Below are 27,945 nucleotides of genomic sequence, written 5' to 3' on the forward strand. Positions count from 1 at the left end.
ATGTGGCAGCTGATTGGTCACTCCACCTATCCATCATCCCTCCTGCGCCTGCCATTCGCCTCTCAGCAGCACGCTGCCCACCCCCCCAGTGGAAGCATCTCCTTGAATCTCATTGGAACGCCGGCTTGCCCATCACCCACCGGCTAGCCACCCCCATTGGCTCGCCGCTCAGCAAGGCGCCGTTGATAGCGGCGGCTCGTTCCCGGGTGGGCCGCGCCGATTGGCGGAGGCGCCGCGGGAGGGCGGGCGGAGGCGCAAAAACCGCGCGGTGATTGGCTGCGGGGTGGAGCCGCCTGTCAGTCGCTGTCAGTCGGTGTCGGGGCGGCGGCGGTGGGTCCCCCCATGGCCGCGGCGGGGTCCGCGGCGGCCGCGGCTCCCGCTCGGCTCCAAGCGGCGGTGGCGGCCGGGGGAAGCCGCGGGGCCCCCCCTCGGAAGCAGCCGGTGGTCGCTATGGCAGCGTCTCGCAGGTAGGAGGGGCCGGGAGGGGCGCCCCGCCCCCTGGGGGGGGGTCCTGCCCTCAGGAATGGGGGTGCCCCCCCTCCTTTGGGGCGTAATTAACCCTCTGGGGGGGGTAATTAGACCTAAAACCCCCCGCTAATGAACATGGGGGATTGCGGGTCAACCCCAATCACCCCCTTACCCTGGGGAGGGGGTTGACCCCTCTTTGGAGGGGGGGATTGGGGCAAACCCCCCTTAGGATACAAAGAGGGGGTGTCTATGGGTGACCCCCCCATAGGCTGTGGGGGGTAATTTGGGGTAAATACCCCTCTCCCCCTCCCCCCAAATCTATAGGGGAGGTGATTGAGGTTCCCTCCCCCCACCTGAGGGTGCTTTTGGGGTCCCCCCCATATGGGGGAGGGGGGAAAGGGGGTAATTCCCCCCTCACTATGAGGGTAACACCCCCCCACCCAACACTGGGGGTTAATTGGGGGTGTCCCCCCCCTCCACAAAAGGCTGAGGGGGTCAATAGGGTCACCCCACTAATTGGGGAAGGGGGGGGTAATTAGGGGTGTTTGCCCCCCAAGGAATGGGGGGGAATTAGGGGCTATTGGGGGGTGCCCCCCATTCTCTAGAGGCTGATTTTGGGGGGGTGTCCCCTTCCCCCCCCCCCATTACAACCTATGTGCAAAGAGGGTGTTGCCCTCATCTCCTTTTCCCTTCAAAACCCCGAGATTTTGGTTAAAATGCCCCCAAAACCTCCCCCCACCCCCATTCCCACACCCTTTGTGCCCCCCCCCCCTCATTTTGGCTTCAAACGCCGCAATTTTACCCAATTCCAGGGCTTTTCCCCCCCAAAAAAAACCCCTCCCTTTACCATTTCCCCCCTTTTTTTGCTGCTTTTCCATCAAAAAATCACCACCCGAGTGGCATTTGGGGTCGTTTCACCCTCAAAATCCACGTTTTTTCCTCAAAAAAAGCCATTTTAGGCCATTTTCGCCACCCTTTCAATCCAAATAGTTCGTGCCACGGCCTCTGTTTAACCAATAACTTCCAATTTTGCAGCAAAACTCTTATTTTTAATGATTAAACTCAGCGTTTTGGGGCACGATCAACCAGCAAAGCCTTGCAGGGAGGTACTAATTATTACCAAAAATATATTATTTTCAAAATTAATTGAATTAATTTAAATTAACGGCGGTCTTGGACACGCGGCCGCCACCAGACGGGGCCAAATTAAATAAAATTAAGGCTTTTTTTTAATAATTTTATACAATTGCCTCCTTAATAATGTGTTAACCATTGAGCCCATTTTTCCCCAAACCCACTCTGTTAAATTTTACCGCTTTTAGAAATAAAACATTAACCAAAAAGGCCAGAATTTTCCCCATTTCGCTCACCCGGCTCCTCTTCCTTTTTCTTCTCTCATTTTACTCTTTTTCCCCAAAAAAAACCAGTTAAAATGACAGATTTTTGGTTTAAACACAACAAATTGGGCAAATCTGTCACCCCCCCCCCCAAAGCCAAACCAAGCGGGTTTTGTTGGTTCCATCTTCCCCATTCTGGCCCCAAAATGAGGCTCCGTTGGGTTTAATTATGGCTTTATGTCTAATTTAATGCAATGATTTAATGAATTTTATTCAGATTATAGAATCGTTAAAGTTGGAACAGCCGCTATTTTGATCCCTGAGGTGATTTTGGCGCCATTTTGACCCTGAGGTGATTTTGGCGCCATTTTGATCCCTGAGGTGATTTTGGCGCCATTTTGATCCCTGAGGTGATTTTGGCACCACTTTGAGCCCCAAGAAGAGCACAATGTCCCCTATTGTGCTCCCGTTCTCCAGGATGAACCCCCCAGAGGAGGAATTTAATGAAATATAAGAAGTGTAGGGTGTTGTGTGTGGGCAGAACAACCCCAGGTTCCAGTGGGAGTTGGGAAGGAGCTGTTGGAGAGCGGGGAAAAGGGAGCTGGGGGTTCTGGGGACAGCAGGGTGAGCATGAGGAAAGGGTTTAGTTGCGATACTATCAGGATATACTTTAAAAACATATATATATACATATATATAATATATACAGCCATGGCATCCTGAGAATGCCTGGTCTCATCTGACCTGGGAAGCTAAGCAGGGTCGGGCCCGGTCAGTGCTTGGATGGGAGACCAATGGTGCCTGGGGAGGATTAGAAGAGGGTGATCGATAGGTCAGAGAGGTTCTCCTGCCCCTTTGTTCTGCCCTTTAGTTCTGATATTATCAGGATATACTTGGGAAACATATATATATACATATATATATGTAATATATACAGCCATAGCACCCTGAGAATGCCTGGTCTCATCTGATCTGGGAAGCTAAGCAGGGTCGGGCCCGGTCAGTGCTTGGATGGGAGACCAATGGGACCTGGGGGGGATTAGAAGGGGGTGGTCAGTGGGTCAGAGAGGTTCTCCTGCCCCTCTGCCCTTGATAAAAGGGTTTAGTTCAGATACTATCAGGATATCCTTGGGGAACATATATATATACATATATATAATCTATACAGCCATAGCACCCTGAGAATGCCCCATCTGGTCTGATCTGGGAAGCTAAGCAGGGTCGGGCCCGGTCAGCGCTTGGATGGGAGACCAATGAGACCTGGGGTAGATTAGAAGGGGATGCTCAGTAGGTCAGAGAGGTTCTTCTGCCCCTCTACCATCCCCTTTAGTTCAGATACTATCAGGATATACTTGGGGAACATATATATATACATATATGTAATATATACAGCCATAGCACCCTGAGAACGCCCCATCTGGTCTGATCTGGGAAGCTAAGCAGGGTCGGGCCCGGTCAGCGCTTGGATGGGAGCCCAGCTGGGAATAGCGGGTGCTGGGGGCTGAGCCAGCACTGGGCCCTTGTGGCCAGGAAGCCAATGGGACCTGGGGGGGATTAGAAGGGGGTGGTCAGTGGGTCAGAGAGGTTCTCCTGCCCCTCTGCTCTGCCCTGGGGAGGCCACATCTGGAATAGTGTGTCACATCTGGAATGGTGTGTCCAGTTGTGGCCCCTCAGCTCAAGGACAGGAAACTGTTGAGAGAGTCCATGCAGATGACGCTGCTGTTGGGTTTGGAGAGTGAAGGCCTGAATTTTCATAGGGAATTCAATGAATATCTCAGCCAAGTCCTGTTTTCAGTCCCCTCGACTAAAACATTGCTTTTTCCACTAAATATTGTGTTTTTATCACAGGTGAGGCCCCGAAATCGCCACCTTCGGCCCCACGATGGCGTCTCCGGCCGCCAGCCCCGACTCGTCCGTCCCCTCGGGACCGACGTCCGATTCGGAAAACCTGAGTCCCGATGAACTGGAGCTACTGGCCAAACTGGAGGAGCAGAACCGGTGCGAGATTTGGGGGGTTTGTTGGATTTGCTAAAAGATATTTCACTTAAAAATGAAAGGAAACGCACGACGAGGAGCTGGTGCCACCAAGGGGGGTGAAATGGCGAAAATATGGGGAAAAATAAGTGGAAAAAAATAGAAATAATAGAAATATTTATGTGTGTAGAATATTAAAATGTATCTTGAATATAAAATAAATTATGCGTATAGTATCTATATAAATATAGGGGGGAATATCTCTGGTTTTGGGCCAGTTTAGGGGCAACATCTCCTTGTTTGGGTCTTTATTTGGGGGAGGATCTCCTCGTTTGGGGCTATTTTGGGTGAATATCGCCTCTTTTGGACCAGTTTTGGGGCAACATCTCCTCTTTTGGGCCAGTTTTGGGGCAACATCTCCTCTTTCGGGTGAGTTTTGGGGGAAGATCTTGTTCGGTTCCTTATTTGGGGGAAGATCTCATTTGGGGCTATTTTGGGTTAATATCTCCTTTTCTAGGGGCTATTTTGGATGAATATCTCCTTTTCTAGGGGCTATTTTGGATGAATATCTCTGGTTTTGGGCCAATTTTGGGGCAACATCTCCTCTTTTGGGCCAGTTTTGGGGGAAGGTCTCCTTGTTTGGTTCCTTATTTGGGGGAAGATCTCCTCATTTGGGGCTATTTTGGGTTAATATCTCCTTTTCTAGGGGCTAGTTTGGATGAATATCTCTGGTTTTGAGCCAGTTTTGGGGCAACATCTCCTCTTTGGGGCCAGTTTTGGGGGAATATGTCTGGTTTTGGAGCAGTTTTGGGGCAATATCTCCTTGTTCGGTTCCTTATTTGGGGGAAGATCTCCTCATTTGGGGCTATTTTGGGTTAATATCTCCTTTCCTAGGGTCTGTTTTGGGGGAATATCTCTGGTTTTGGGGCAACATCTCCTCTTTTGGGCCAGTTTTGGGGGAAGATCTCCTCATTTGGGGCTATTTTGGATGAATATCTCCTTTTCTAGGGGCTATTTTGGATGAATATCTCTGGTTTTGGGCCAGTTTTGGGGGAAGATCTCCTGGTTTGGTTCCTTATTTGAGGGAAGATCTCCTTGTTTGGTTCCTTATCTGGGGGAAGATCTCCTCATTTGGGGCTATTTGGGTTAATATCCCCTTTTCTAGGGGCTATTTTGGATGAATATCTCCTTTTCTAGGGGCTGTTTTGGGGGAATATCTCTGGTTTTGGGCCAGTTTTGGGGCAACATCTCCTCTTTTGGGCCAGTTTTGGGGGAAGATCTCATTGTTTGGTTCCTTATTTGAGGGAAGATCTCGTTTGGGGCTATTTTGGGTTAATATCTCCTTTTCTAGGGGCTATTTGGATTAATATCTCCTTTCCTAGGGACCGTTTTGGGGGAATATCTCTGGTTTTGGGCCAGTTTTGGGGCAACATCTCCTCTTTTGGGCCAGTTTTGGGGGAAGGTCTCCTTGTTCGGTTCCTTATTTGGGGGAAGATCTCCTCATTTGGGGCTATTTGGATGAATATCTCCTTTTCTAGGGGCTATTTTGGATGAATATCTCTGGTTTTGAGCCAGTTTTGGGGCAACATCTCCTGTTTGGGCTCAGCTTTGGGGGAATATGTGTGGTTTTGGAGCAGTTTTGGGGCAATATCTCCTTGTTCAGTTCCTTATTTGGGGGAAGATCTCCTCATTTGGGGCTATTTTGGGTTAATATCTCCTTTCCTAGGGTCTGTTTTGGGGGAATATCTCTGGTTTTGGGGCAACATCTCCTCTTTTGGGCCAGTTTTGGGGGAAGATCTCCTCATTTGGGGCTATTTTGGATGAATATCTCCTTTTCTAGGGGCTATTTTGGATTAATATCTCTGGTTTTGGGCCAGTTTTGGGGGAAGATCTCCTGGTTTGGTTCCTTATTTGAGGGAAGATCTCCTTGTTTGGTTCCTTATCTGGGGGAAGATCTCCTCATTTGGGGCTATTTGGGTTAATATCCCCTTTTCTAGGGGCTGTTTTGGATGAATATCTCCTTTTCTAGGGGCTGTTTTGGGGGAATATCTCTGGTTTTGGGCCAGTTTTGGGGCAACATCTCCTCTTTGGGGCCAGTTTTGGAGCAATATCTCCTCTTTTGGGCTCGTTTTAGAGCAACATCTCCTCTTCGGGGCCAATTTTGGGGCAATATCTCCATTTTTGGGTGGGTTTCTCCGCAGGCTGCTGGAGGCCGACTCCAAGTCGATGCGGTCGGTGAACGGGTCGCGTCGCAACAGCGGCTCCTCGCTGGTGTCCAGCTCCTCGGCCTCGTCCAACCTCGGCCACCTGGAGGAGGACACCTGGATCCTCTGGGGCCGCGTCGTCAACGAGTGGGACGAGTGGCGCAAGAAGAAGGAAAAGCTGCTCAAAGTAAGGCCCCAAATTCGGTTTTTCCCAGCGTGTTTTAAGCCAGGTGGGGGGAGTGGGGATGGGGGGTGATGGGGACAGTGGGGACAAGGACAATGGGAGGGATTGGGGGGGTGATGGGGATGCGGGGGATGGAGGGGACATGGTGGGTGAACAAAGACACAGGGTGATGGGGACAGTAGGGACAGGGATCAGGGGATGGAGGGGACACAGCGGGGGGACAATGGAGGATGATGGGGACTGGGGGGACAGGGACAATGGGAGGGACTGGGGGGTGATGGGGACCCAGGGGGGACAGGGACCGGGTGATGGGGGGGACAAGGATGGGGGGTGATGGGGACAGTGGGGACAGGGGCAATGGGAGGGACTGGGGGGTGATGGGGACCTGGGGGTCACCAGGGGGAACAGGGACCGGGGATGGAGGGGACATGGTGGGGGCACAATGGAGGGCGATGGGGACCAGGGGGCAGGGGCAGTGGGAGGGACTGGAGGGTGATGGGGACCCGGGGGTCACCATGGGGGGACAGGGGACAGGGGATGGAGGGGACATGGGGGGGGACAATGGAGGACTATGGGGACCAGGGAGGACAGGGACAATGGGAGGGACTGGGGGGTGATGGGGACCCAGGGGGGACAGGGAGCAGGTGATGGGGGGGACAAGGATGGGGGGTGATGGGGTCACCGGGGGAGACAGGGAACAGGGGATGGAGGTGACACAGGGGTGGAGAATGGAGGGTGATGGCGACCAGGGGTGACAGGGATAATGGAAGGTACTGGGGGTGATGGGGACCCGGGGGGGACAGGGACCAGCTGATGGGAGGGACAAGGATGGGGGGTGATGGGGTCACCGGGGGGGACAAGGACCAGGGGATGGAGGGGACACGGTGGGGGAACAAAGACAGGGGGTGATGGGGACAGTGGGGACAGGGACACCTGTGATGGGGATCTGGGGTCACCGGGAGGGAGCAGGGGGGCACTGGGGACACTGTGAGGTCTTGGGGGCTCTGGGGACACCACAGTGGGGGGAAACGGGAGGGTTGTGGGGGGGAATTGGTGATGGGGGACACAGCGAGACCTGGGGGACACTGGGGTGTCAGCAAGGGTGTCCCAGGGGGAAGCAAAAACCCGCACACGGGGACGGGATGTTGTTCCCCCATCCCCAAAGAGCTTCCATCTTGTCATGAAACCCGGTGAGTTTTGGGGTGTCTCGCCCCGTTTCTCCGCAGGAGCTCATCCGCAAAGGGATCCCCCACCACTTCCGCGCCATCGTGTGGCAGCTGCTCTGCAGCGCCACCGACATGCCCGTCAAAAACCAATACTCCGAGCTGCTCAAGATGTCGTCGCCCTGCGAGAAGCTGATCCGCCGCGACATCGCCCGCACCTACCCCGAGCATGAGTTCTTCAAGGGCCAGGACAGCCTGGGCCAGGAGGTTCTTTTCAACGTCATGAAGGTCACGTCCCGTCCCCAAACCTCAACCCATCGCGGCCGCAAACCCACGCGCCGCTTCGGCTTTTTTCATTGATTTTTGGTGGGTTCGGTTTCCACCACAAGTGCCCAGAACCATCGATTCTTTCCTGGCGAAGGGACCTTGTTCCCCATCCATCCCAAACCTCGTTTTTCCTGTTGTTTGAATTAAGAAATAGATACTTGGAGTATTTCAAGGCCTGCAACATCATGCTCGCAGGAGGTGTCGTCAGCCCCCCAAAAAACGCGATTTTGGGGTGTTTCTCCCCACAGAACACAGGGCGGGGGGCCCGGCCAATCCCCCTCCTTACATTTATCTTTATTTTGAATTGTTTTCTCCCTTCCAGGCCTATTCGCTGGTGGACCGGGAGGTCGGGTACTGCCAGGGCAGTGCCTTCATCGTGGGGCTGCTGCTCATGCAGGTTCGTGACGACCCCGGGGGGGTTCGCACCCTTTTGAGACACGGGGTTGCGGAACGGGAACATTTTTCTCCATCCTCAGGGCCAAAACGTGCTCGTTCCCACCATCCCACCTACTCCTAGTGGGTTTCAACCCCCCCGTTTACCTTCCCCTTCACCCGGGGATGGTTCCCACCCCCATCCCAACAGCTTCCAGCGGAGTTTTGGGGGGGAATTCACGTGGTTTTGGGTCTCCAGATGCCCGAGGAAGAGGCGTTCTGCGTGTTCGTGCGGCTGATGCAGGAGTATCGCTTGCGGGAGCTCTTCAAACCCAGCATGGCCGAGCTGGGGCTCTGCATCTACCAGTTCGAGTACCTGCTGCAGGTGGGGACCCCCAGAGCCCCCAGGGAGGTGACAGGGACTGGGAGGTGACAGGGACAGGGAGGTGACAGCTCTTGGGAGGAACCAGTTCCTCTGTGGAGCTCGTGTCCAGCGGCACGATCCCGGGGACATCAGGGAGGGATCTGGGAACCAGGTGTGGTTTATTGAGGGGGACATGAGTGAGAGCCCAAGGGTGTCCCCAAGATACCTGGGGACATGAATGAGAGCCCAAGGGTGTCCGCAAAGTACCTGGGGACACGAGTGAGAGCCCAAGCGTGTCCGCAAGGTACCTGGGGACATGAGTGAGAGCCCAAGGGTGTCCCCAAGATACCTGGGGACACGAGTGAGAACCCAAGGGTGTCCACAAGGTACCTGGGGACATGAGTGAGAGCCCAGAGGTGTCCCCAAGATACCCTGGGGACACGAGTGAGGGCCCAAGGGTGTCTCCAAGATACCTGGGGACACGAGTGAGAGCCCAAGGGTGTCCCCAAGGTACCTGGGGACATGAATGAGAGCCTAAAGGTGTCCCCAAGATACCTGGGGACACGAGTGAGAGCCCAAGGGTGTCCACAAGGTACCTGGGGACATGAGTGAGAGCCCAGAGGTGTCCCCAAGATACCCTGGGGACATGAGTGAGAGCCCAAGGGCATCTCCAAGATACCCGGGGGCATGAGCGAGACCCCAAGGATGTTTGGGACATCAGTGAGACCCCAAGGGTTTCCAGGATGTCCCCAGGAAACCTCGTGGACATCCGTAAGACCCCATGGCACCTCCATAAGGTACCTCAGGGACCACCTGTGAGGCACCCAAAGGGACCATCCATGTGACACCATCCAGGAGGTGCCCTGAGGGACATCCAGGAGACCTTGGGGACCATCCACAACCTTCTCCCCACCAAGGGACCTTCCAGGAGCCCCCTGAGGAACCTTGTGGGCCAGTCCCAACCTCACCAGCCACGAGCGACCCCTAAACCCATCCCCCCGCTCGCCGTTTCTCTTCATTTCCCCCAATTTTTCACATCCAGGAGCAGCTGCCGGAGCTGAACGTCCACTTCCGCTCACAGAGCTTCCTCACCTCCATGTACGCGTCCTCCTGGTTCCTCACCCTCTTCCTCACCACCTTCCCGCTCCCCGTGGCCACGCGTGTCTTCGACATCTTCATGTACGAGGTAACGCGCCCGCAACCGACCACGAAAACCACATGTGGGTGCAGAAATGTTCTCCTCATGCCAACCGGGCTGGTTCTGGGGAAGAAGGCCCCCCAAACCTTGAGGTGATGGTGTTGGGCTCAAGGGTTGGGTCAACCGTGGGGTCAAGCGCTGGGATCAAGCGTTGGGTCAAGCGTTGAATGAAGAGCTGGGTCAAGCATTGGGATCAAGCATTGGGTCAAGTGTTGGGTCAAGGGTTGGCTCAAGCATTGGCTCAAGCGTTGGGATCAACGTTGGGTCAAGTGTTGGGATCAAGGGTTGGGATCAAGTGTTGGGATCAAGTGTTGGGGTCAAGGGTTGGGTCAAGCATTGGGATCAAGCGTTGTATCAAGGGTTGGGTCAAGTGTTGGGTCAAGTGTCGGGTTAAGCCTTGAGTCAAGAGTTGGGTCAAGTGTTGGGTTAAGCATTGGAATCAAGCGCTGGAGTCAAGCGTTGGGTCAAGGGTTGGGTCAAGCGTTGGGTCAAGTGTTGGGTCAAGCATTGGGGTCAAACACTGGGTGTAGCATTGTGCCAAGCGTCGGGTCAAGGGTCGGATCAAGGGTTGGGTCAAGCATTGGGATCAAGGGTTGGGTCAAGCGTTGGGGTCAAGCATTGGGATCAAGCATTGGCTCATGCACTGGGTCAAGCGTTGGGTCAAGCGTTGGGATCAACATTGGGTCAAGCGTTGGGATCAACATTGGCATCAAGCGTTGGGTCAAGTGTTGGGTCAAGCGTTGGGATCAACGCTGGGATCAAGCATTGGGATCAAGGGTTGGGTCAAGCGTTGGGATCAAGTGTTGGTTCAAGCATTGGGGTCAAACACTGGGTGTAGCATTGTGCCAAGCATCGGGTCAAGGGTCGGATCAAGGGTTGGGTCAAGCATTGGGATCAAGGGTTGGGTCAAGCATTGGGGTCAAGCATTGGGATCAAGCGTTGGCTCATGCACTGGGTCAAGCGTTGGGTCAAGCGTTGGGATCAACATTGGGATCAAGCGTTGGGTCAAGTGTTGGGTCAAGCGTTGGGATCAACGCTGGGATCAAGCATTGGGATCAAGGGTTGGGTCAAGTGTTGGGATCAACATTGGGTCAAGTATTGGGATCAACGTTGGGTCAAGCGTTGGGATCAAGTGTTGGGTCAAGGGTTGGGATCAACGTTGGGTCAAGCGTTGGGATCAAGTGTTGGGTCAAGGGTTGGGATCAACATTGGATCAAACATTGGGATCAAGGGTTGGGCTAAGCATTGGAGTCAAGCATTGGAGTCAAGTGTTAGCTCAACCATTGGCTCAAGCATTAGGTCCTTCCGGCAGGGGCTGGAGATCGTGTTCCGCGTGGGGTTGGCTCTGCTGCAGTTCAACCAGGCCGAGCTCGTCCAGCTGGACATGGAGGGGATGTCCCAGGTACGCAATGGTGCTTTGGGCTCGGCTCCGTCTATTTAGAGCTGGTTTCACCCACCAACTCCTATTTAGGAGCTGGTTTTACCCACCAACCCCTATTTAGAGCTGGTTTTACCCACCAACCCCAATTTAGAGCTGGTTTCACCCACCAACCCCTATTTGGAGCTGGTTTTACCCACCAAACCCCATTTTGAAGCTGGTTTTACCCACCAACCCCTATTTAGAGCTGGTTTTACCCACCAAACCCCATTTTTGAAGCTGGTTTTACCCACCAACCCCACTCTGGGATTAATTTTACCCCCCAAACCCTATTTTGGAGCTGGTTTTACCCCCCAGACCTGACTTTAGGCCCAGTTTACAACCCGGCCTGGCTCTCAGGGCCACATTTACCGTCCCCCCCATGTCCCCATAGTTCTTCCAGAAGGTGATTCCGCACCAGTTCGACAGCTGCCCCGACAAGCTCATCCTCAAGGCCTCGCAGGTCAAGTTCAACGCCAAGAAGATGAAGAGGTGACCGGGGGGACACGCTGGGCGCATGGAGAGGGACGCATGGGGCCCATGGGGGCGCAGGGACCGTCCGCAGCGCGCGTCCCAGCCCGGCCCGTGTCCCCGTGTCCCCACAGGCTGGAGAAGGAGTACGCGGCCATCAAGAACAAGGAGATGGAGGAGCAGATCGAGATCAAGGTGACTTGGGGCCACCTGGTCCATCTCTGGGACCACCTAAGGTGTCCTGGGGCCACCTTGTCCCATCCTGGAGTCACCTAAGATGTCCTGGGGCCACTTTGTTCCATCATTGGGCCACCTTGTCCATCCCCGGCACCATCTAACGTGTCCTGAGGTCACTTTGTCCCATCCCTAGGGTCACTTTGTCCCATCCTGGGGCCACTTGGTCCATGGCTGGGGCCACCTGAGCTGGTCTGGGGCCACTTTGTCCCATCCTGGGGCCACCTAAGGTGTCCTGGGGTCACTTTGTCCCATCCAGGGGTCACCTAAGGTGTCCTGGGGCCACTTTGTCCCTTCCCTGGGGTCACCTAAGGTGCCCTGGGGCCACCTTGTCCCATCCTGGGGCCACCTAAGCTGTCCTAGGGTGACCTAAGCCACCCTGGGGCCACCTTGTCCCATCCCTGGGGCCACCTAAGCTGTCCTAGGGCCACCTAAGCCACCCTGTGGCCACTTGAGGTGTCCTGGGGTCACTTTATCCCATCCTGGGGTCACCTAAGGTGTCCTGGGGCCACTTCATCCCATCCTGGGACCACTTCATTCCTTCCCTGGGGCCACCTAAGGTGTCCTGGGGCCACTTTGTCCCATTCTGGGGCCACCTAAGGTGTCCTGGGGCCACTTTGTCCCATCGTTGGGGCCACATAAGGTGTCCTGGGGCCACTTTGTCCCATCCTGGGGTCACCTAAGCTGTCCTAGGGTGACCTAAGCCACCCTGGGGCCACCTTGTCCCATCCTTGGGGCCACCTGAGCCATTCTTGGGGCCACCTAAGCTGTCCTAGGGCCACCTAAGCCACCCTGGGGCCACTTGAGGTGTCCTGGGGCCACTTTGTATCATCCCTGGGGTCACTTTGTCCCATCCCACGGTCACCTAAGCTGTCCTAGGGCCACCTAAGCCACCCTGGGGCCACCTGAGGTGTCCTAGGGCCACATTGTCCCATCCCTGGGGCCACTTTGTCCCATCATGGGGCCACTTGGTCCATCCCTGGGACCATCTAAGGTGTCCTGGGGCCACCTTGTCCCATTTCTGGGGCCACCTAAGCTGTCCTGGGGCCACCATGACCCATCCCACAGCCACTTAATGTGTCCCCATGGCCACTTTGTCCCCAGCTTGGGCTCGTTTGACTCTTTCCTCCCCATTTTTGGCCCCTCCAGCGGCTCCGCACCGAGAACCGACTGCTCAAGCAGCGAATTGAGACCCTGGAGAAGGTAAAACCCCCCCTGGGAACCCCAAAAACACAGCAGGGCACCCCAAAAAAACATGGGGGCACCCAACCCCCCCCCGAGATCACCCAAAACCCCCCCAGGTGCACCCAAAATCCCCCCAGGCCTCCCCAAAAACTCACTGGGTGCACCCAAAAATCCCCCGGGGGACCCAAAAAACATACCGGGGCACCCCAAAAAATACAAGGGCACCCCTAAAACCCACTTGGGGACCCCAAAAAACCCCCAGGTAACCCCAGAAACCACTGGGGCACCCCAAAAAAGACCATTGGGTGACCCCAAAAATCCACTGGGTGCACCCAAAACCACTCCAGGATAACCCCAAAAAACCCTGGGGGACCCCAAAAACCCACCAGGGGACCCCAAAGCCTCCAGGGTACCCAAAAATACACCAGGAGCCCCCAAAAACCCACCCAGGGCACCCTTAAAACCTCTTTGGGTGCACCCAGAGGGGCACCCAAACCCCACCCGGGGGACCCCAAAACCCCCCGGGGGGACCTCAAAACCCCCCCGGTCACCCCCAAACCTCCCAGCTCACCCCAAAACCCCACTGATTGCACCCAAAACCACCCCAGGGCACCCAAAAACCAACTGGGTGCACCCAAAATATCCCCCGGGGGGGACACCCATGGGTGCAACCCCAACCCCCTTTTGCACCCCCAAACTCCCGGCGCCGCTTTGGGGCAAAAAAAGACGATTTTGGTCCAACAAGCGGCTGCTTCATTTCCCACCCCCAGGAGGTGGAAAACGCTCAATTTGGGGGGGAAAAAGGGGGGGAAAGTGCCCAAATCCTGGGAAATCCCCCCAAAACGGGGGCACGGGAAGGTCCTCGGGTGCCTCCGTGGCTCCTCGTTAAGCTGGTTCCTCGTTAAGCTCGTTAAGCTGGTTCCTCTTGCTCTCTCCTCTCTCTGGCCGCAGGAGAGCGCGGCCCTGGCCGACCGCCTCATCCAGGTAGCGTCAAAAAGCACTATTTTGCCCTTTTCCGCTTCATTTTAACCCTTTTCTGCTTCGTTTTAACCCTTTTCCGCTTCGTTTTCACATTTTCCGGTACTTTTTAACCTTTTCCGGTTCATTTTCACCCATTTCCGCCACTTTTGAACCTTTTTCCTCTTCATTTTAACCCATTTCCGTTTCATTCGAACCTTTTCCTGCTTCGTTTTAACCCTTTTCCGCTTCATTTTCACCCATTTCCGCCACTTTTGAACCTTTTTCCTCTTCATTTTAACCCATTTCCGTTTCATTCGAACCTTTTCCTGCTTCGTTTTAACCCTTTTCCGCTTCGTTTTCACCCATTTCCACCACTTTTTAACCCTTTTCATTTTAACCCATTTCCGTTTCATTCGAACCTTTTCCTGCTTCGTTTTAACCCTTTTCCGCTTCATTTTCACCCATTTCCACCACTTTTTAACCCTTTTCATTTTAACCCATTTCCGTTTCATTCGAACCTTTTCCTGCTTCGTTTTAACCCTTTTCCGCTTCATTTTCACCCATTTCTACCACTTTTGAACCTTTTTCCTCTTCATTTTAACCCATTTCCGTTTCATTCGAACCTTTTCCTGCTTCGTTTTAACCCTTTACCGCTTCATTTTCCCCCATTTCCGCCACTTTTGAACCTTTTTCCTCTTCATTTTAACCCATTTCAGTTTCATTCGAACCTTTTCCTGCTTCGTTTTAACCCTTTTCCGCTTCGTTTTCACCCATTTCCACCACTTTTTAACCCTTTTCATTTTAACCCATTTCCGTTTCATTCGAACCTTTTCCTGCTTCGTTTTAACCCTTTACCGCTTCATTTTCACCCATTTCCGCCACTTTTGAACCTTTTTCCTCTTCATTTTAACCCATTTCCGTTTCATTCGAACCTTTTCCTGCTTCGTTTTAACCCTTTACCGCTTCATTTTCACCCATTTCCGCCACTTTTGAACCTTTTTCCTCTTCATTTTAACCCATTTCCGTTTCATTCGAACCTTTTCCTGCTTCGTTTTAACCCTTTACCGCTTCATTTTCCCCCATTTCCGCCACTTTTGAACCTTTTTCCTCTTCATTTTAACCCATTTCAGTTTCATTCGAACCTTTTCCTGCTTCGTTTTAACCCTTTTCCGCTTCATTTTCCCCCATTTCCGCCACTTTTGAACCCTTTTCCTCTTCATTTTAACCCATTTCCGTTTCATTCGAACCTTTTCCTGCTTCGTTTTAACCCTTTTCCGCTTCATTTTCCCCCATTTCCGCCACTTTTGAACCCTTTTCCTCTTCATTTTAACCCATTTCCGTTTCATTCGAACCTTTTCCTGCTTCGTTTTAACCCTTTTCCGCTTCATTTTCACCTATTTCCTCTTCATTTTAACCCTTTTCCTCTTCATTTTAACCCATTTCTGTTTCATTCGAACCTTTTCCTGCTTCGTTTTAACCCTTTTCCGCTTCATTTTCACCCATTTCCACCACTTTTTAACCCTTTTCCTCTTCATTTTAACCCATTTCCGTTTCATTCGAACCTTTTCCTGCTTCGTTTTAACCCTTTTCCACTTCATTTTCACCCATTTCCATTTCATTTTAACCCTTTTCCTCTTCATTTTAACCCATTTCTGTTTCATTCGAACCTTTTCCTGCTTCGTTTTAACCCTTTTCCGCTTCATTTTCACCCATTTCCACCACTTTTTAACCCTTTTCCTCTTCATTTTAACCCATTTCCGTTTCATTCGAACCTTTTCCTGCTTCGTTTTAACCCTTTTCCGCTTCATTTTCCCCCATTTCCGCCACTTTTGAACCCTTTTCCTCTTCATTTTAACCCATTTCCGTTTCATTCGAACCTTTTCCTGCTTCGTTTTAACCCTTTTCCGCTTCATTTTCACCCATTTCCGCCACTTTTGAACCCTTTTCCTCTTCATTTTAACCCATTTCCGTTTCATTCGAACCTTTTCCTGCTTCGTTTTAACCCTTTACCGCTTCATTTTCACCCATTTCCTCTTCATTTTAACCCTTTTCCTCTTCATTTTAACCCATTTCTGTTTCATTCGAACCTTTTCCTGCTTCGTTTTAACCCGTTTCCGCTTCATTTTCACCCATTTCCACCACTTTTTAACCCTTTTCCTCTTCATTTTAACCCATTTCCGTTTCATTCGAACCTTTTCCTGCTTCGTTTTAACCCTTTTCCACTTCATTTTCACCCATTTCCGCCACTTTTGAACCTTTTCCTGCTTCATTTTCACCCATTTCTGATTCATTTGAACCTTTTTCCGCTTCATTTTAACCCATTTCCGTTTCCATTTGACCCTTTTCCGCTTCATTTTAACCCATTTCCGTTTCCATTTGACCCTTTTCCACTTCATTTTAACCCATTTCCGTTTCAATTTGACCCTTTTCCGCTTCACTTTAACCCATTTCCGCCACTTTTTAACCCTTTTCTGCTTCATTTTAACCCTTTTCCGCTTCATTTTAACCCATTTCCGCCACTTTTTAACCTTTTCCCGCTTCATTTCCACCCATTTCTGATTCATTTTCACCCTTTTCCGCCTCATTTTAACCCTTTTCTGCTTCATTTTCACCCATTTCTGATTCATTTGAACCTTTTTCCGCTTCATTTTAACCCATTTCCGTGTCAATTTAACCCTTTTCTGCTTCATTTTAACCCATTTCCACCACTTTTTAACCCATTTCCACCACTTTTTAACCCATTTCCACTTCAATTTAACCCATTTCCGCTTCATTTTAACCCATTTCCACTTCATTTTAACCCATTTCCATTTCATTTTCACCCTTTTCCGCTTCCTTTTACCCTTTTGCTGCTTTTCCGGAGGCTCCCGCGTCCCTTCCCCCCCTTAGGGGGTGGGGAAAATGGGGCTTTGGGGCCCATTTTTGGCGTCACCCCCATGTCCCCATTGTCACCCCCTTGTCCCCAGCATCACCCAGTGTCACCCCATGTCCCCCCACAGTGACACAGGGGCTCAGAACCAGGTACCGGGTGGATCCCATGATGTGTCCCCAACTGTCCCCAGTGTCACCCCCTTGTCCCCAGTGTCACCTTCATGTCCCCATCGTCACCCAGTGTCACCTCATGTCCCCCCCCCCAGTGACCTGGGGGCTCAGAACCAGGTGCCGGATGGATTCGGTGACGTGTCCCCAGTGTCACCTCTTTGTCCCCAGTGTCACCTCTTTGTCCCCAGTGTCACCCCCTTGTCCCCAGTGTCACCTGATGTCCCCCCCCAGTGACCCAGAGGCTCAGACCAACATGTCAGGTGGCTGTGGTGACATGTCCCCAACTGTCCCCAGTGTCACCCTGTTGTCCTCAATGTCACTCCCTTGTCCCCACCTTCACCCGCTATGCGACTGGTGTCACCCTCACATCCCCAACATCACTCAGTGTCATCCCCTTGTCCCCAATGTCACCCACTGTGTGACTGGTGTCACTCCTCATCCTTGGTGTCACCCTCATGTCCCCAGCATCACCCCATGTCACCCCATGTCCACCGCCGGTGCCCTGGGTAGCTGTGATGCCACATCCCCAGTGGTGTCCCCACGTCCCCGGCAGCGTCCCCATGTCCCCAGTGGCGTCCCCATGTCCCTGATGGTGTCCCCATGTCCCCGGATGTGTCCCCATGTCCCCAGTTTCCCTGGCAGTGTCCCCATGTCCGCAGTGGTGTCCCCGGCGGTGTCCCTGGCAGTGTCCCCATGTCCCCAGTGGTGTCCCCGGCGGTGTCCCCGGCGGTGTCCCCATGTCCCCAGTGGTGTCCCCAGCGGTGTCCACATGTCCCCGGTGGTGTCCCCGTGTCCGCAGCAGTGTCCCCATGTTCCTGGTGGTGTGCCTGGCAGTGTCCCTATGTCCCCATGTCCCCAGTGGTGTCCCCGTGTCCCCGGCGGTGTCCGCATGTCTCCGGTGATGTCCCCGTGTCCGCGGTGGTGTCCCCATGTTCCTGGTGGTGTGCCTGGCAGTGTCCCTATGTCCCCATGTCCCCAGTGGTGTCCCCGTGTCCCCGGCGGTGTCCGCATGTCCCTGGTGGTGTCCTGGCAGTGTCCCTATGCCCCCAGTGGTGTCCCCGTGTCCCCGGTGGTGTCCCTGGTGGTGTCCCCACGTCCCCATGTCACCGGCTGTGTCCCCATGTCCTCATGTCCCTGGCGGTGTCCTCAGTGTCCCCGGCGGTGTCCCCGTGTCCCCAGGGCCAGGTGACACGTGCGCAGGAGGCGGAGCAGAACGACGTGATCCGGCGGGAGCTGGCGGTGGCCAAGCAGAAGTGCAGCTCGGCCACCCAGAACCTGCAGCGCGCACAGAGCACCATCCGCCAGCTGCAGGGACAGCAGGTGCGGCCCACACGTCCCCTCCTGTCCCCTCATGTCCCCTGGGGTCTCCAGGCGTCCCCAGGCATCCTCTGATGTCCTCAGGCATCCCCAGGCATCCTCTGATGTCCCCTGATGTCCCCAGGTATCCCCAGGCGTCCCCTGATGTCCCCTGGTGTCCCCTGATGTCCTCAGGCATCCCCAGGCATCCCCTGGTGTCCCCTGATGTCCTCAGGCATCCCCAGGCATCCCCTGATGTCCCCTGGTGTCCCCTGATGTCCTCAGGCATCCCCTGGTGTCGCCAGGCATCCCCTGATGTCCCCAGGTGTCCCCTGATGTCCCCAGGCATCCCCAGGCATCCCCTGATGTCCCCTGGTGTCCCCTGATGTCCTCAGGCATCCCCAGGCATCCCCTGGTGTCCCCTGATGTCCTCAGGCATCCCCAGGCATCCCCTGATGTCCCCTGGTGTCCCCTGATGTCCTCAGGCATCCCCTGGTGTCGCCAGGCATCCCCTGGTGTCCCCAGGTGTCCCCTGATGTCCCCAGGCATCCCCAGGCATCCCCTGATGTCCCCTGGTGTCTCCTGATGTCCTCAGCCATCCCCAGGCATCCCCTGATGTCCGTTGGTGTCCCCTGATGGCCGAGGGCATCCCCAGGCATCCCCAAGTGTCCCAGCTGTCCCCAGGTGTCCCCGATGTCCCCTGATGTCCCCAGATGTTCCAGGTGTCCCTAAGTATCCCCAGATGTTCCAGGTGTCCCCAGGCATCCTCAGGTGTCCCCAGATATTCCTGGTGTTCCCTAATGTCCTCAGGTGTCTCCTGGTGTCCACAAGTGTCCCCAGGCATCCCCAGGTGTCCCCTGGTGTCTCCTGATGTCCTCATGTGTCCCCAGGCATCCCCAGCTGTCCCCTGATGTCCTCAGGGTTGACCCAGGCATCCCCAGGCATCCCCTCGTGTCCCAGGTGTCCCCAGCTGTCCCCAGGTGTCCCCAAGTGCCTGAGGTGTCCCCCTGCTGTCCCCAGGTGTCCCAGCTGTCGCCTGATATCCCAGCTGTCCCCAAGTGTCTGAGGTGTCCCCAGGCATCCCCAGCTGTCCCAAGCTGTCCCCTTGTGTCCCCAGGCATCCCCTCATGTCCCAGGAGTCCCCAGGCATCCCCTCATGTCCCAGGTGTCCCCAAGTGTCCCCAGGTGTCCCCAGGAGTCCCCAAGTATCCCCTCATGTCCCAGGTGTCCCCAAGTGTCCGAAGGTGTCCCCAACTGTCCCCTGGCATTCCCCCTGCTGTCCCCAAGCATCCCCAGCTTTCCCCTGGTGTCCCCACCTGCCTCGGGGACAGTGACCCTCGGTGACAATGCTGTGTTCTGGTGACAGGGTGACGCGGAGCTGGTGTCGCGGCTGCAGTCGGAGCTGCAGCGCTCGCGGCTGCGGGAGAGCGAGAGCCGGGGGCAGCTGCGGCAGCTCCAGCACCGCCTGGGGCTGCTCGAGAAGGTGACACACGGGGACATGGGGACCGGGAGGGACCCACCAGTGGCCCTGGGGACAGGGAGGGTCACACGAGGGGGTTTGGGGACAGGGAGGGACTCATGAGTGGCCCTGGGGACAGAGAGGGTCACACGAGGGGGTCTGGGGATGGGCAAGGACCCACTGGTGGCCCTGGGGACAGGGAGGGTCACACGAGGGGCTTTGGGGACAGGGAGGGACCCATGAGTGGCCTTGGGGACGGGGAGGGTCACACGAGGAGGTTTGGGGACAGGAACGGACCCATGAGTGGCCCTGGGGACAGGGAGGGTCACACAACGGGGTTTGGGGACAGGAACGGACCCATGAGTGGCCCTGGGGACAGGGAGGATCACACGAGGGGCTTTGGGGACAGGGAGGGACCCACGAGTGGCCTTAGGGACAGGGAGGGACCCATGAGTGGCCTTGGGGATGGGGCTGGGGGGATGACCCACGAGTGGCCCTGGGGACAGGGAGTGTCATACAAGTGGGTTTGGGGACAGGGAGGGACCCACAAGTGGCCCTGGGGATGGTCACACAGGTGGCCCTGGGGATGGGGACAGTTCTGATGTCCCCTGCTGTCCCCAATGTCCTCGCAGCAGAACACACTGCTTGGGGAGGTTCCAATGCTGGGGGTGCCCTGGGTGTCCCCTGGTGTCCCTGTGTCCCCTGTCCCCATGTCCCCTGCTGTCCCCAGCCGTTCCCGATCTCCCTGTGTCCCTGCTGTCCCTGTGTCCCCTGTCCCTGCTGTCCCCTGATCTCCCTGTGTCCCCTGCTGTCCCCTGTGTCCCCATGTCCCCTGCTGTCCCTGTGTCCCCTGTCCCCTGCTGTGTCCTGATCTCCCTGTGTCCCCTGCTGTCCCCGTGTCCCCTGTCCCGGCTGTCCCCTGATGTCCCCACTGTCCCCGCAGCAGAGCGCGCTGCCCGGGGAGGCTCCGCTGCTGCGGCTGCAGGAGGAGCTGCAGGCGCTGGGGCTGCGTGAGGCCGAGGCCGCCCAGTCACTGGCGCAGCTGCAGCAGCAGCTCAGGGACCTCAGTGACACCTGGCAGGTACGCCCGGACGCCTGGGTCCCCTGTGGACGCCTGGGTTCCCTCCCGGATGCCTGGGTCCCCTCCACATGCCTGGGTCCCCTCCACATGCCTGGGTCACTCCCGGACACCTGGGTTCCTTCCCGGACGCCTGGGTCCCCTCCACATGCCTTGGTCCCCCCCAGATGCTTGGGTCCCCTCCTGGACACCTGGGTCCCTCCCGGATGCCTGGGTCCCCTGTGGACACTGGGTCCCCTCCACATGCCTGGGTGTCCCCCCGCAACACCTGGGTCCCCTCCTGGATGCCTGGGTCCCCTCCACATGCCTGGGTGTCCCCCCCCAACACCTGGGTCCCCTCCCGGATGCCTGGGTCCCCTCCCGGATACCTGGGTCCCTCCTGGATGCCTGGGTCCCCTCCACATGCCTGGGTGTCCCCCCGCAACACCTGGGTCCCCTCCCGGATGCCTGGGTCCCCTCCACATGCCTGGGTGTCCCCCCCCAACACCTGGGTCCCCTCCCGGATGCCTGGGTCCCCTCCCGGATACCTGGGTCCCTCCTGGATGCCTGGGTCCCCTCCACATGCCTGGGTGTCCCCCCGCGACACCTGGGTCCCCTCCTGGATGCCTGGGTCCCCTCCACATGCCTGGGTGTCCCCCCGCAACACCTGGGTCCCCTCCTGGATGCCTGGGTCCCCTCCACATGCCTGGGTGTCCCCCCCCAACACCTGGGTCCCCTCCCGGATGCCTGGGTCCCCTCCCAGATGCCTGGGTCCCTCCTGGATGCCTGGGTCCCCTTCACATGCCTGGGTGTCCCCCCGCAACACTTGGGTCCCCTCCTGGATGCCTGGGTCCCCTCCACGTGCCTGGGTGTCCCCCCCCAACACCTGGGTCCCCTCCCAGATGCCTGGCTCCCCTGCCGGATGCCTGGGTCCCCTCCTGGATGCCTGGGTCCCCTTCACATGCCTGGATGTCCCCCCCCAGCACCTGGATCCCCTCCCGGACGCCTGGGTCCCCTCCTGGCCACCTTGTCCCCTCCTGGCCACCTGCATCCCTTGTCCCAACACCTGGGTCCCCTCCCATCCCCTGGGTCCCCTCCCTGCCACCCATGTCCCCCCCACATCCCCTCCGGTGGGCACTGACACTGGGGTGGCAAAGCCACCAGGGCGCTGTGGGACGTCACCGCGTCCCAGGACGTCACCGAGTCGCATGGTGTCACCGTACTGCGGGACGTAACCGCGTCGCAGGATGTCACCACGCTGCGGGACGTCACCGCGTCACAGGGTGTCACCACCCTGCGGGATGTCGCTGTGTTTCAGGACGTCACCGAGCTGCGGGACGTCCCGGCGCTGCAGGGGGACCCGGCGCTGCAGGACGTCACCGAGCTGCAGGATGTCACGGCGCTGCGGGACGTCACCGCGCTGCAGCGGGCGCTGGTGGCCGCGCGGCTGCGGGAGGCGCAGGCCCAGGGGCAGCTGCGGGCGCTGCGCGTGCGGCTGCTGCAGCTGGAGACGCAGGTGGGCGAACTGGGAGGGACTGGGAGCACTGGGAGGGACTGGAAGCTCAGTTGGGGGGCCTGGGAGCACTGGGAGGGACTGGGGGCTCAGCTGGGGAACTGGGAGGGACTGGGTGAACCAGGAGGGACTGATATCTCAGCTGGGGTGACTGGGAGCGCTGGGAGGGACTGGGGGCTCAGCTGGGGGAACTGGGAGGGACTGGGAGCACTGGGAGGGACTGGGGAAACTGGGAGGGACTGGGATCTCAGTTGGGGGGCCTGGGAGCACTGGGAGGGACTGGGGGCTCAGCTGGGGAACTGGGAGGGACTGGGTGAACCAGGAGGGACTGATATCTCAGCTGGGGGGACTGGGAGCGCTGGGAGGGACTGGGGGCTCAGCTGGGGGAACTGGGAGGGACTGGGAGCACTGGGAGGGACTGGGGAAACTGGGAGGGACTGAGAGCTCAGCTGGGAGCACTGGGAGGGACTGGGAGCTCAGCTGGGGGGACTGGGAGCACTGTGAGAGACTGGGTGAACTGGGAGGGACTGGGATCTCAGCTGGGGGGACTGGGAGGGACTGGGAGCACTGGAAGGGACTGGGGAAACTGGGAGGGACTGGGAGCTCAGCTGGGAGCACTGGGAGGGACTGGGATCTCAGCTGGGGGGACTGGGAGCACCGTGAGAGACTGGGTGAACTGGGAGGGACTGGGATCTCAGCTGGGGGGACTGGGAGGGACTGGGAGCACTGGAAGGGACTGGGGAAACTGGGAGGGACTGGGAGCTCAGCTGGGAGCACTGGGAGGGACTGGGGGCTCAGCTAGGGGGACTGGGGGCTACTGGGAGCACTGGGAGGGACTGGGAGCTCAGCTGGGGGGACTGGGAGGGAACTGGGAGCACTGGGAGGGACTGGTCAGGGGGTGCCAGGGAGTGCCAGTGACTTCGGTGTCCCCACAGGGTCACCTCCTGCAGGAGCAGCTGCGGGTGACTGTGGCACAGTGACAGGGTGACAGTGACACAGTGACACAGTGACGGTGTCACCGGTGTCCCCACAGGGTCACCTCTTGCAGGAGCAGCTGTGGGTGATGGTGACACCGTGACAGGGTGATGGTGACACAGTGACAGGGTGATGGTGACACAGTGATAGGGTGACAGTGTCTCCGGTGTCCCCACAGGGTCATCTCCTGCAGGAGCAGCTGCGGGTGACAGTGACACAGGCGCAGGGGCTACAGGCGCAGCTCAGCGAGAGCCACCGCAAACACGCTGAGGCCCAATGCAAGGTGGGACACTCGGGGACATCTGGGGACACGCAGGTACACCCACAGGGTCTCCTCTGGCACCTCACTGGGGACACACAGACCATCCCCTGGTGTCACCGTTGTGCCCTCCATGGGGACACCCTGTCCCCTCCTGTGGGGACATCACTGTCCCCAGACACAGCCCTTCCCACAGTGTCCCCATGTCCCCTTCCATGGGGTCCCAGTGTCCCCATGTCCCCTCTAGGGTGTCCTCATGTCCCTTCCCACAGTGTCCCCATGTCCTCTCTATAGAGTCCCCTCCCATGAGGTCCCAGTGTCCCCATGTCCCCTCTAGGGTGTCCTCATGTCCCTTCCCACAGTGTCCCCATGTCCCCTCTGTAGCGTCCCCATGTCCCCTCTGTAATGCCTCCTTGTCCCCTCCTATGGATCTCACTGTCACCTCCCAGTGTCCCCTCCATTGGGGTCCCCATGTCCCCTCCATGTCCCCACGTCCCCTCCACCACTGTCCCCCTACATCCCCTTGTCCCCAGGGTTGGCTGGGGAGGTGGGCAGGAGGTGACACCAGTGACACAGGTGACACCGGTGACACATGCGTCCCCAACGCAAGGAGGAGGTCCTGGCTGTGTGGGGGGGTGGGCAGGGAGGTGACACCAGTGACGTAGGTGACACTCGTGTCCCCAGAGCAAGGAGGAGGTCCTGGCCGTGCGGCTGCGCGAGGCCGAGAGTCTGGCGGCCGTGGCCGAACTGCGGCAGAGAGTGGCCGAGCTGGAGATCCAGGTGACAGGGGACATGGGGGGACGCAGGGGGGGACAAGGGGACACGGGGGGACAGGAAGACATGGGAGGACAGGGAACAGGGGACAAGGTGGGACAGGAAGACATGGGGGAACAAGGGGACACGGAGACAGACTGGCAGCCCTGGCTGAGCTGAAGATCCAGGTGACACAGGGGGACATGGGGGACACCAGGGAGCACATGGAGGTGACGGGGGACACAGGGGTACAGGGGGATGACAGGGGGGACAGGGAGACATGGGGGGACACGGGGGCATAGGGAGGTGACAGGGGACTGTCTGGTGGCCCTGGCTGAGCTGGAAATCCAGGTGACACAGGGGGACATGGAGGACACCCATGGGGACACATGGAGGTGACAGGGGGACACAGGGGGTACCGTACAGGTGACAGGGGAGCAAGGGGGGACAGAGGGGGACACAGGGGCACAGAGAGGGGACAGGGGACGATCTGGTGGCCCTGGCCAAGCTGGAGATCCAGGTGTCATGGGGATACAGGGGGTGACAGAGGGTGCTGAGGTGACAGGGAGGTGACAAGGGGACCGTGTCCCTTGTCCCCAGCGTGAGGAGGGGCTGCTCCAGGGCCAGCTTGACCACTCAGACATGGGGACAGGGGGTGATGGGAGGTGACATGGGGACAGGAGGTGACAGGAGGACCCTGTCCCTTGTCCCCAGCGTGAGGAGGGGCTGCTCCAGGGCCAGCTCGACCACTCGGATGCCGCCCAGTACATCCGGCAGCTCAAGGGCCACATTGAGGAGCTCAAGGCCGAGGTGAGGGGACAACACGGTGTCACCTGGGCCTGTCACATTGCCCACAGCGTCACCTGCGCCTGTCCCATCACCCCTGATGTCCCTTTGTCCCCATGTCCCTTGGCCCCTTGTCCCATGACCCCCAGTGGCCCCTTGTCCCCATCCCCCTGTCCCACCACCAATGTCCCCACATCCCATCACCCCTGGTGTCCCCGATGTCCCTTGTCCCCTTGTCCCACCACCCCCAGTGTCCCCATGTCCCCATTCCCTTGTCCCACCACCTCCGGTGTCCTCATGTCCCTGTCCCCTTGTCCCATCACCCCTGGTTTCCCTTTGTCCCCATGTCCTTGTCCCTTTGTCCCATCACCCCCGGTGTCCCCATGTCCCCTTGTCCCCATCCCCTTGCCCCACCACCCATCATGTCCCTGTGTCACATCACCCATTGTGTCCCCATGTCCCCTTGTCTCATCACCCATTGTGTCCCCATGTCCTTTGTCCCCTGTCCCTTTGTCCCATCACCCCCGGTGTCCCCTTGCCCCACCACCCCCGGTGTCCCCATGTCCCCTTGTCCCATCACCCATTGTGTCCCCATGTCCTTTGTCCCATCATTCCTGGTGTCCCCATGTCCTTTGTCCCCCTGTGCCACCACCCCCTCTGTCCCCATGTCCCTTGTCCCCCCATCCCACCACCCCCATTGTCCCCATTGTCCCCATGTCCCTGTCCCTGCAGATCCGGCTGCTGCGGGGCCCGCTGCCCTTCGGGGCAGTGGCCTTGGGGACACGGCTTGGGGACGAGGACTCGCTGGGCTCCTCGGATGATGAGCTGCCACCCTTCGCCCACGGGGACATCAGGGACCTCGGGGACATGGGGGACATCGGCGACAGCAGCGACAGCGAGACCGAGGGGACACCTGCAGCACCGTGACCCTTGGGGACATTGGGGACATCAAGACCAAGGGGACGTCGAGGACATCGGGGACATCCAGACCGAGGGGACACACAGCACCGTGACCCTTGGGGACATCAGGGGACAGCGAGACTGAGGGACATCGGGGACAGTGAGGCTGAGAGGACACCCGCAGCACTGTGACCCTTGGGGACATCAGGGGACAGCAAGACTGAGGGGACACCTGTGGCGCCGTGACCCTTGGGGACATCGGGGGACAGCAGCCACCAGCAAGACCAAGGGGACATCAGGGACATCAGGGGACAGCGGTGACAGCCCAAGGGGCCACCCCTGACCCATGGGGGACCTGCCAGCCCCATGGCAACCAGGGGACACCCTGGGGACACTGAGGAACATGAGGGGACACTGAGGACACCCATGGCTCCCAGGGGACATTAGGGGACACCCATGGGCCCTGTGGCACCCAGGGGACCCTGAGGACCCTCAGGGGTCATGAGGGGACACTGAGGGTCACCCAAGGTCAAGGTCACAGCTGCCCCGAACACTGGATCAATCCCTGGGGGGTCCCAGGACCCGCTGGATCCAAAACAGCTGCATCGATCCCATGGAAGGGTCCCGAGGACCCAGTGGATCTCTGTGAGGGATCCTGAACCCCTGGGGGACTCTGAGAGCCACTGGATCCCAAACAGCCGCATCGATCCCACTGGGGATCTCTGGGCCCACTGGATCCCTGAGATGGATCCTGCACCCGCAGTGGATCCCAAGGACCCACTGGATCCCTGGGAGGGATCCTGCGCCCCCCAGGGGATCCTAGGGACTCGCTGGATCCCCGAGGTGGATCCTACCCTCCCACTGGATCCCAAGGACCCACTGGATCCCTGCGCCAGATCCTGTGCCCCCAGTGGATCCCAAGGACCAAGTAGATCCCAATGGGTGGATCCGGTGCCCCTGTGGATCCTGAGACCCGCTGGATCCCCAGGAGATGGATCGATCCTGTAGGGGATCCCAAGAGCCACTGGATCCCTGAGCAGCAAATCTGACACCCCCAGGGGGGGGGCCGAGATCCACTAGATCCCAATCAGTGCATCGATCCCATGGGGGATCTCCAGGCCCCACTGGATCCCTGTGGTGGGTCCTGCAACCCTGGGAGGGTCCCAAGGGCCCAGTGGATCCCTGTGGTGGATCCTGGAACCCTGAGAGCCGCTGGATCCCAAACAGCTGCATCAATCCCACTGGGGATCTCCAGGCCCCACTGGATCCCTGTGATGGATCCTGTACCCCCAGGGGGATCCCAGCGGCCCAGTGGATCCCTCTGATGGATCCTGTACTGGGGGGATCCCAAGGGCCGACTGCATCGATCCCTGTGATGGGTCCCGTACCTGGGGGGGATCCCAAGGGCCCACTGGATCCCTGTGATGGATCCTGTACCCCCAGGGGGATCCCAAGGCCCAAGCGGATCCCAACAGGCAGATTCTTCGCCCCAGTGGATCCCGAGCCCCAGTGGATCCCTGAGCAGTGGATTCTGCACCCCTAGGGGGCCCCAAGATCCCCCCGGATCCCAAGGAGCCGCTGGATCCCTGAGCGGTGGATCCTGCCCCCCCGGATCCCCCCCGATCCCCACGGAGGGGCCCGATCCTGGGCTTTCAGGGGGGGTCCCGACACCTGGAGTGGATCCCACCCACCCCCCCCCCCAACCCGCTGTTTGTACCAGGACAGAAATACAGACGGCGGGACAGACAGACCCAAAGCGCCTCCCATTCACCCCAAAAACACCCGTGCTCCGGAAATCCCTGCGATTGCCCCCAAAACACAGGAATTCACCCCAAAATAGCGCCCCCCCCCCCCCCCCCGTGGGGACCCCAATAACCACATGGGGGGGGGGATGGCAACACCTTTATTGCCCCCCCCGGGGAAGAGGGGGCTGGGGACCCAGGAGTTCGGGGGGGACCCAGGCGTCCTGGGGGTACCCAGGCATGTGGGGGGGACCCAGGCGTCCAGGGAGGGACCCAGGCGTCCGGGGAGGGACCCAGGCGTCCGG

General features: G+C 57.8%; 1 protein-coding gene across 5 annotated transcripts; it reads left to right on the forward strand.

Annotated features, from left to right (window-relative positions):
• The first annotated feature begins 306 nt into the window (after window positions 1-306).
• Window positions 307-27,648, forward strand: LOC136113985 (EVI5-like protein). Of its 5 annotated transcripts, none has more exons than XM_065859265.2 (20): window positions 308-467; window positions 3,654-3,803; window positions 5,981-6,170; window positions 7,394-7,618; window positions 7,980-8,054; window positions 8,289-8,414; window positions 9,436-9,579; window positions 10,904-10,993; window positions 11,403-11,500; window positions 11,614-11,674; window positions 12,863-12,916; window positions 13,850-13,882; window positions 18,080-18,220; window positions 19,563-19,679; window positions 20,599-20,736; window positions 22,031-22,228; window positions 23,379-23,483; window positions 24,144-24,239; window positions 24,927-25,022; window positions 25,731-27,648. In XM_065859265.2, exons 2-20 carry the CDS (start codon window positions 3,688-3,690, stop codon window positions 25,923-25,925), a joined length of 2,298 nt encoding a protein of 765 aa, XP_065715337.1. In that variant the 5' UTR covers window positions 308-467; window positions 3,654-3,687; the 3' UTR covers window positions 25,926-27,648. The 5 variants fall into 5 exon arrangements, with proteins under 5 accessions (XP_071656825.1, XP_065715337.1, XP_065715339.1 ...); XM_065859267.2 differs by having other exon boundaries at window positions 20,602-20,736; XM_065859268.2 differs by lacking the exon at window positions 13,850-13,882.
• Window positions 27,649-27,945: the final 297 nt, after the last annotated feature.

The sequence above is a fragment of the Patagioenas fasciata genome, chromosome 32 (assembly GCF_037038585.1).
Source record: "Patagioenas fasciata isolate bPatFas1 chromosome 32, bPatFas1.hap1, whole genome shotgun sequence".
Lineage (NCBI taxonomy): Eukaryota > Metazoa > Chordata > Aves > Columbiformes > Columbidae > Patagioenas > Patagioenas fasciata.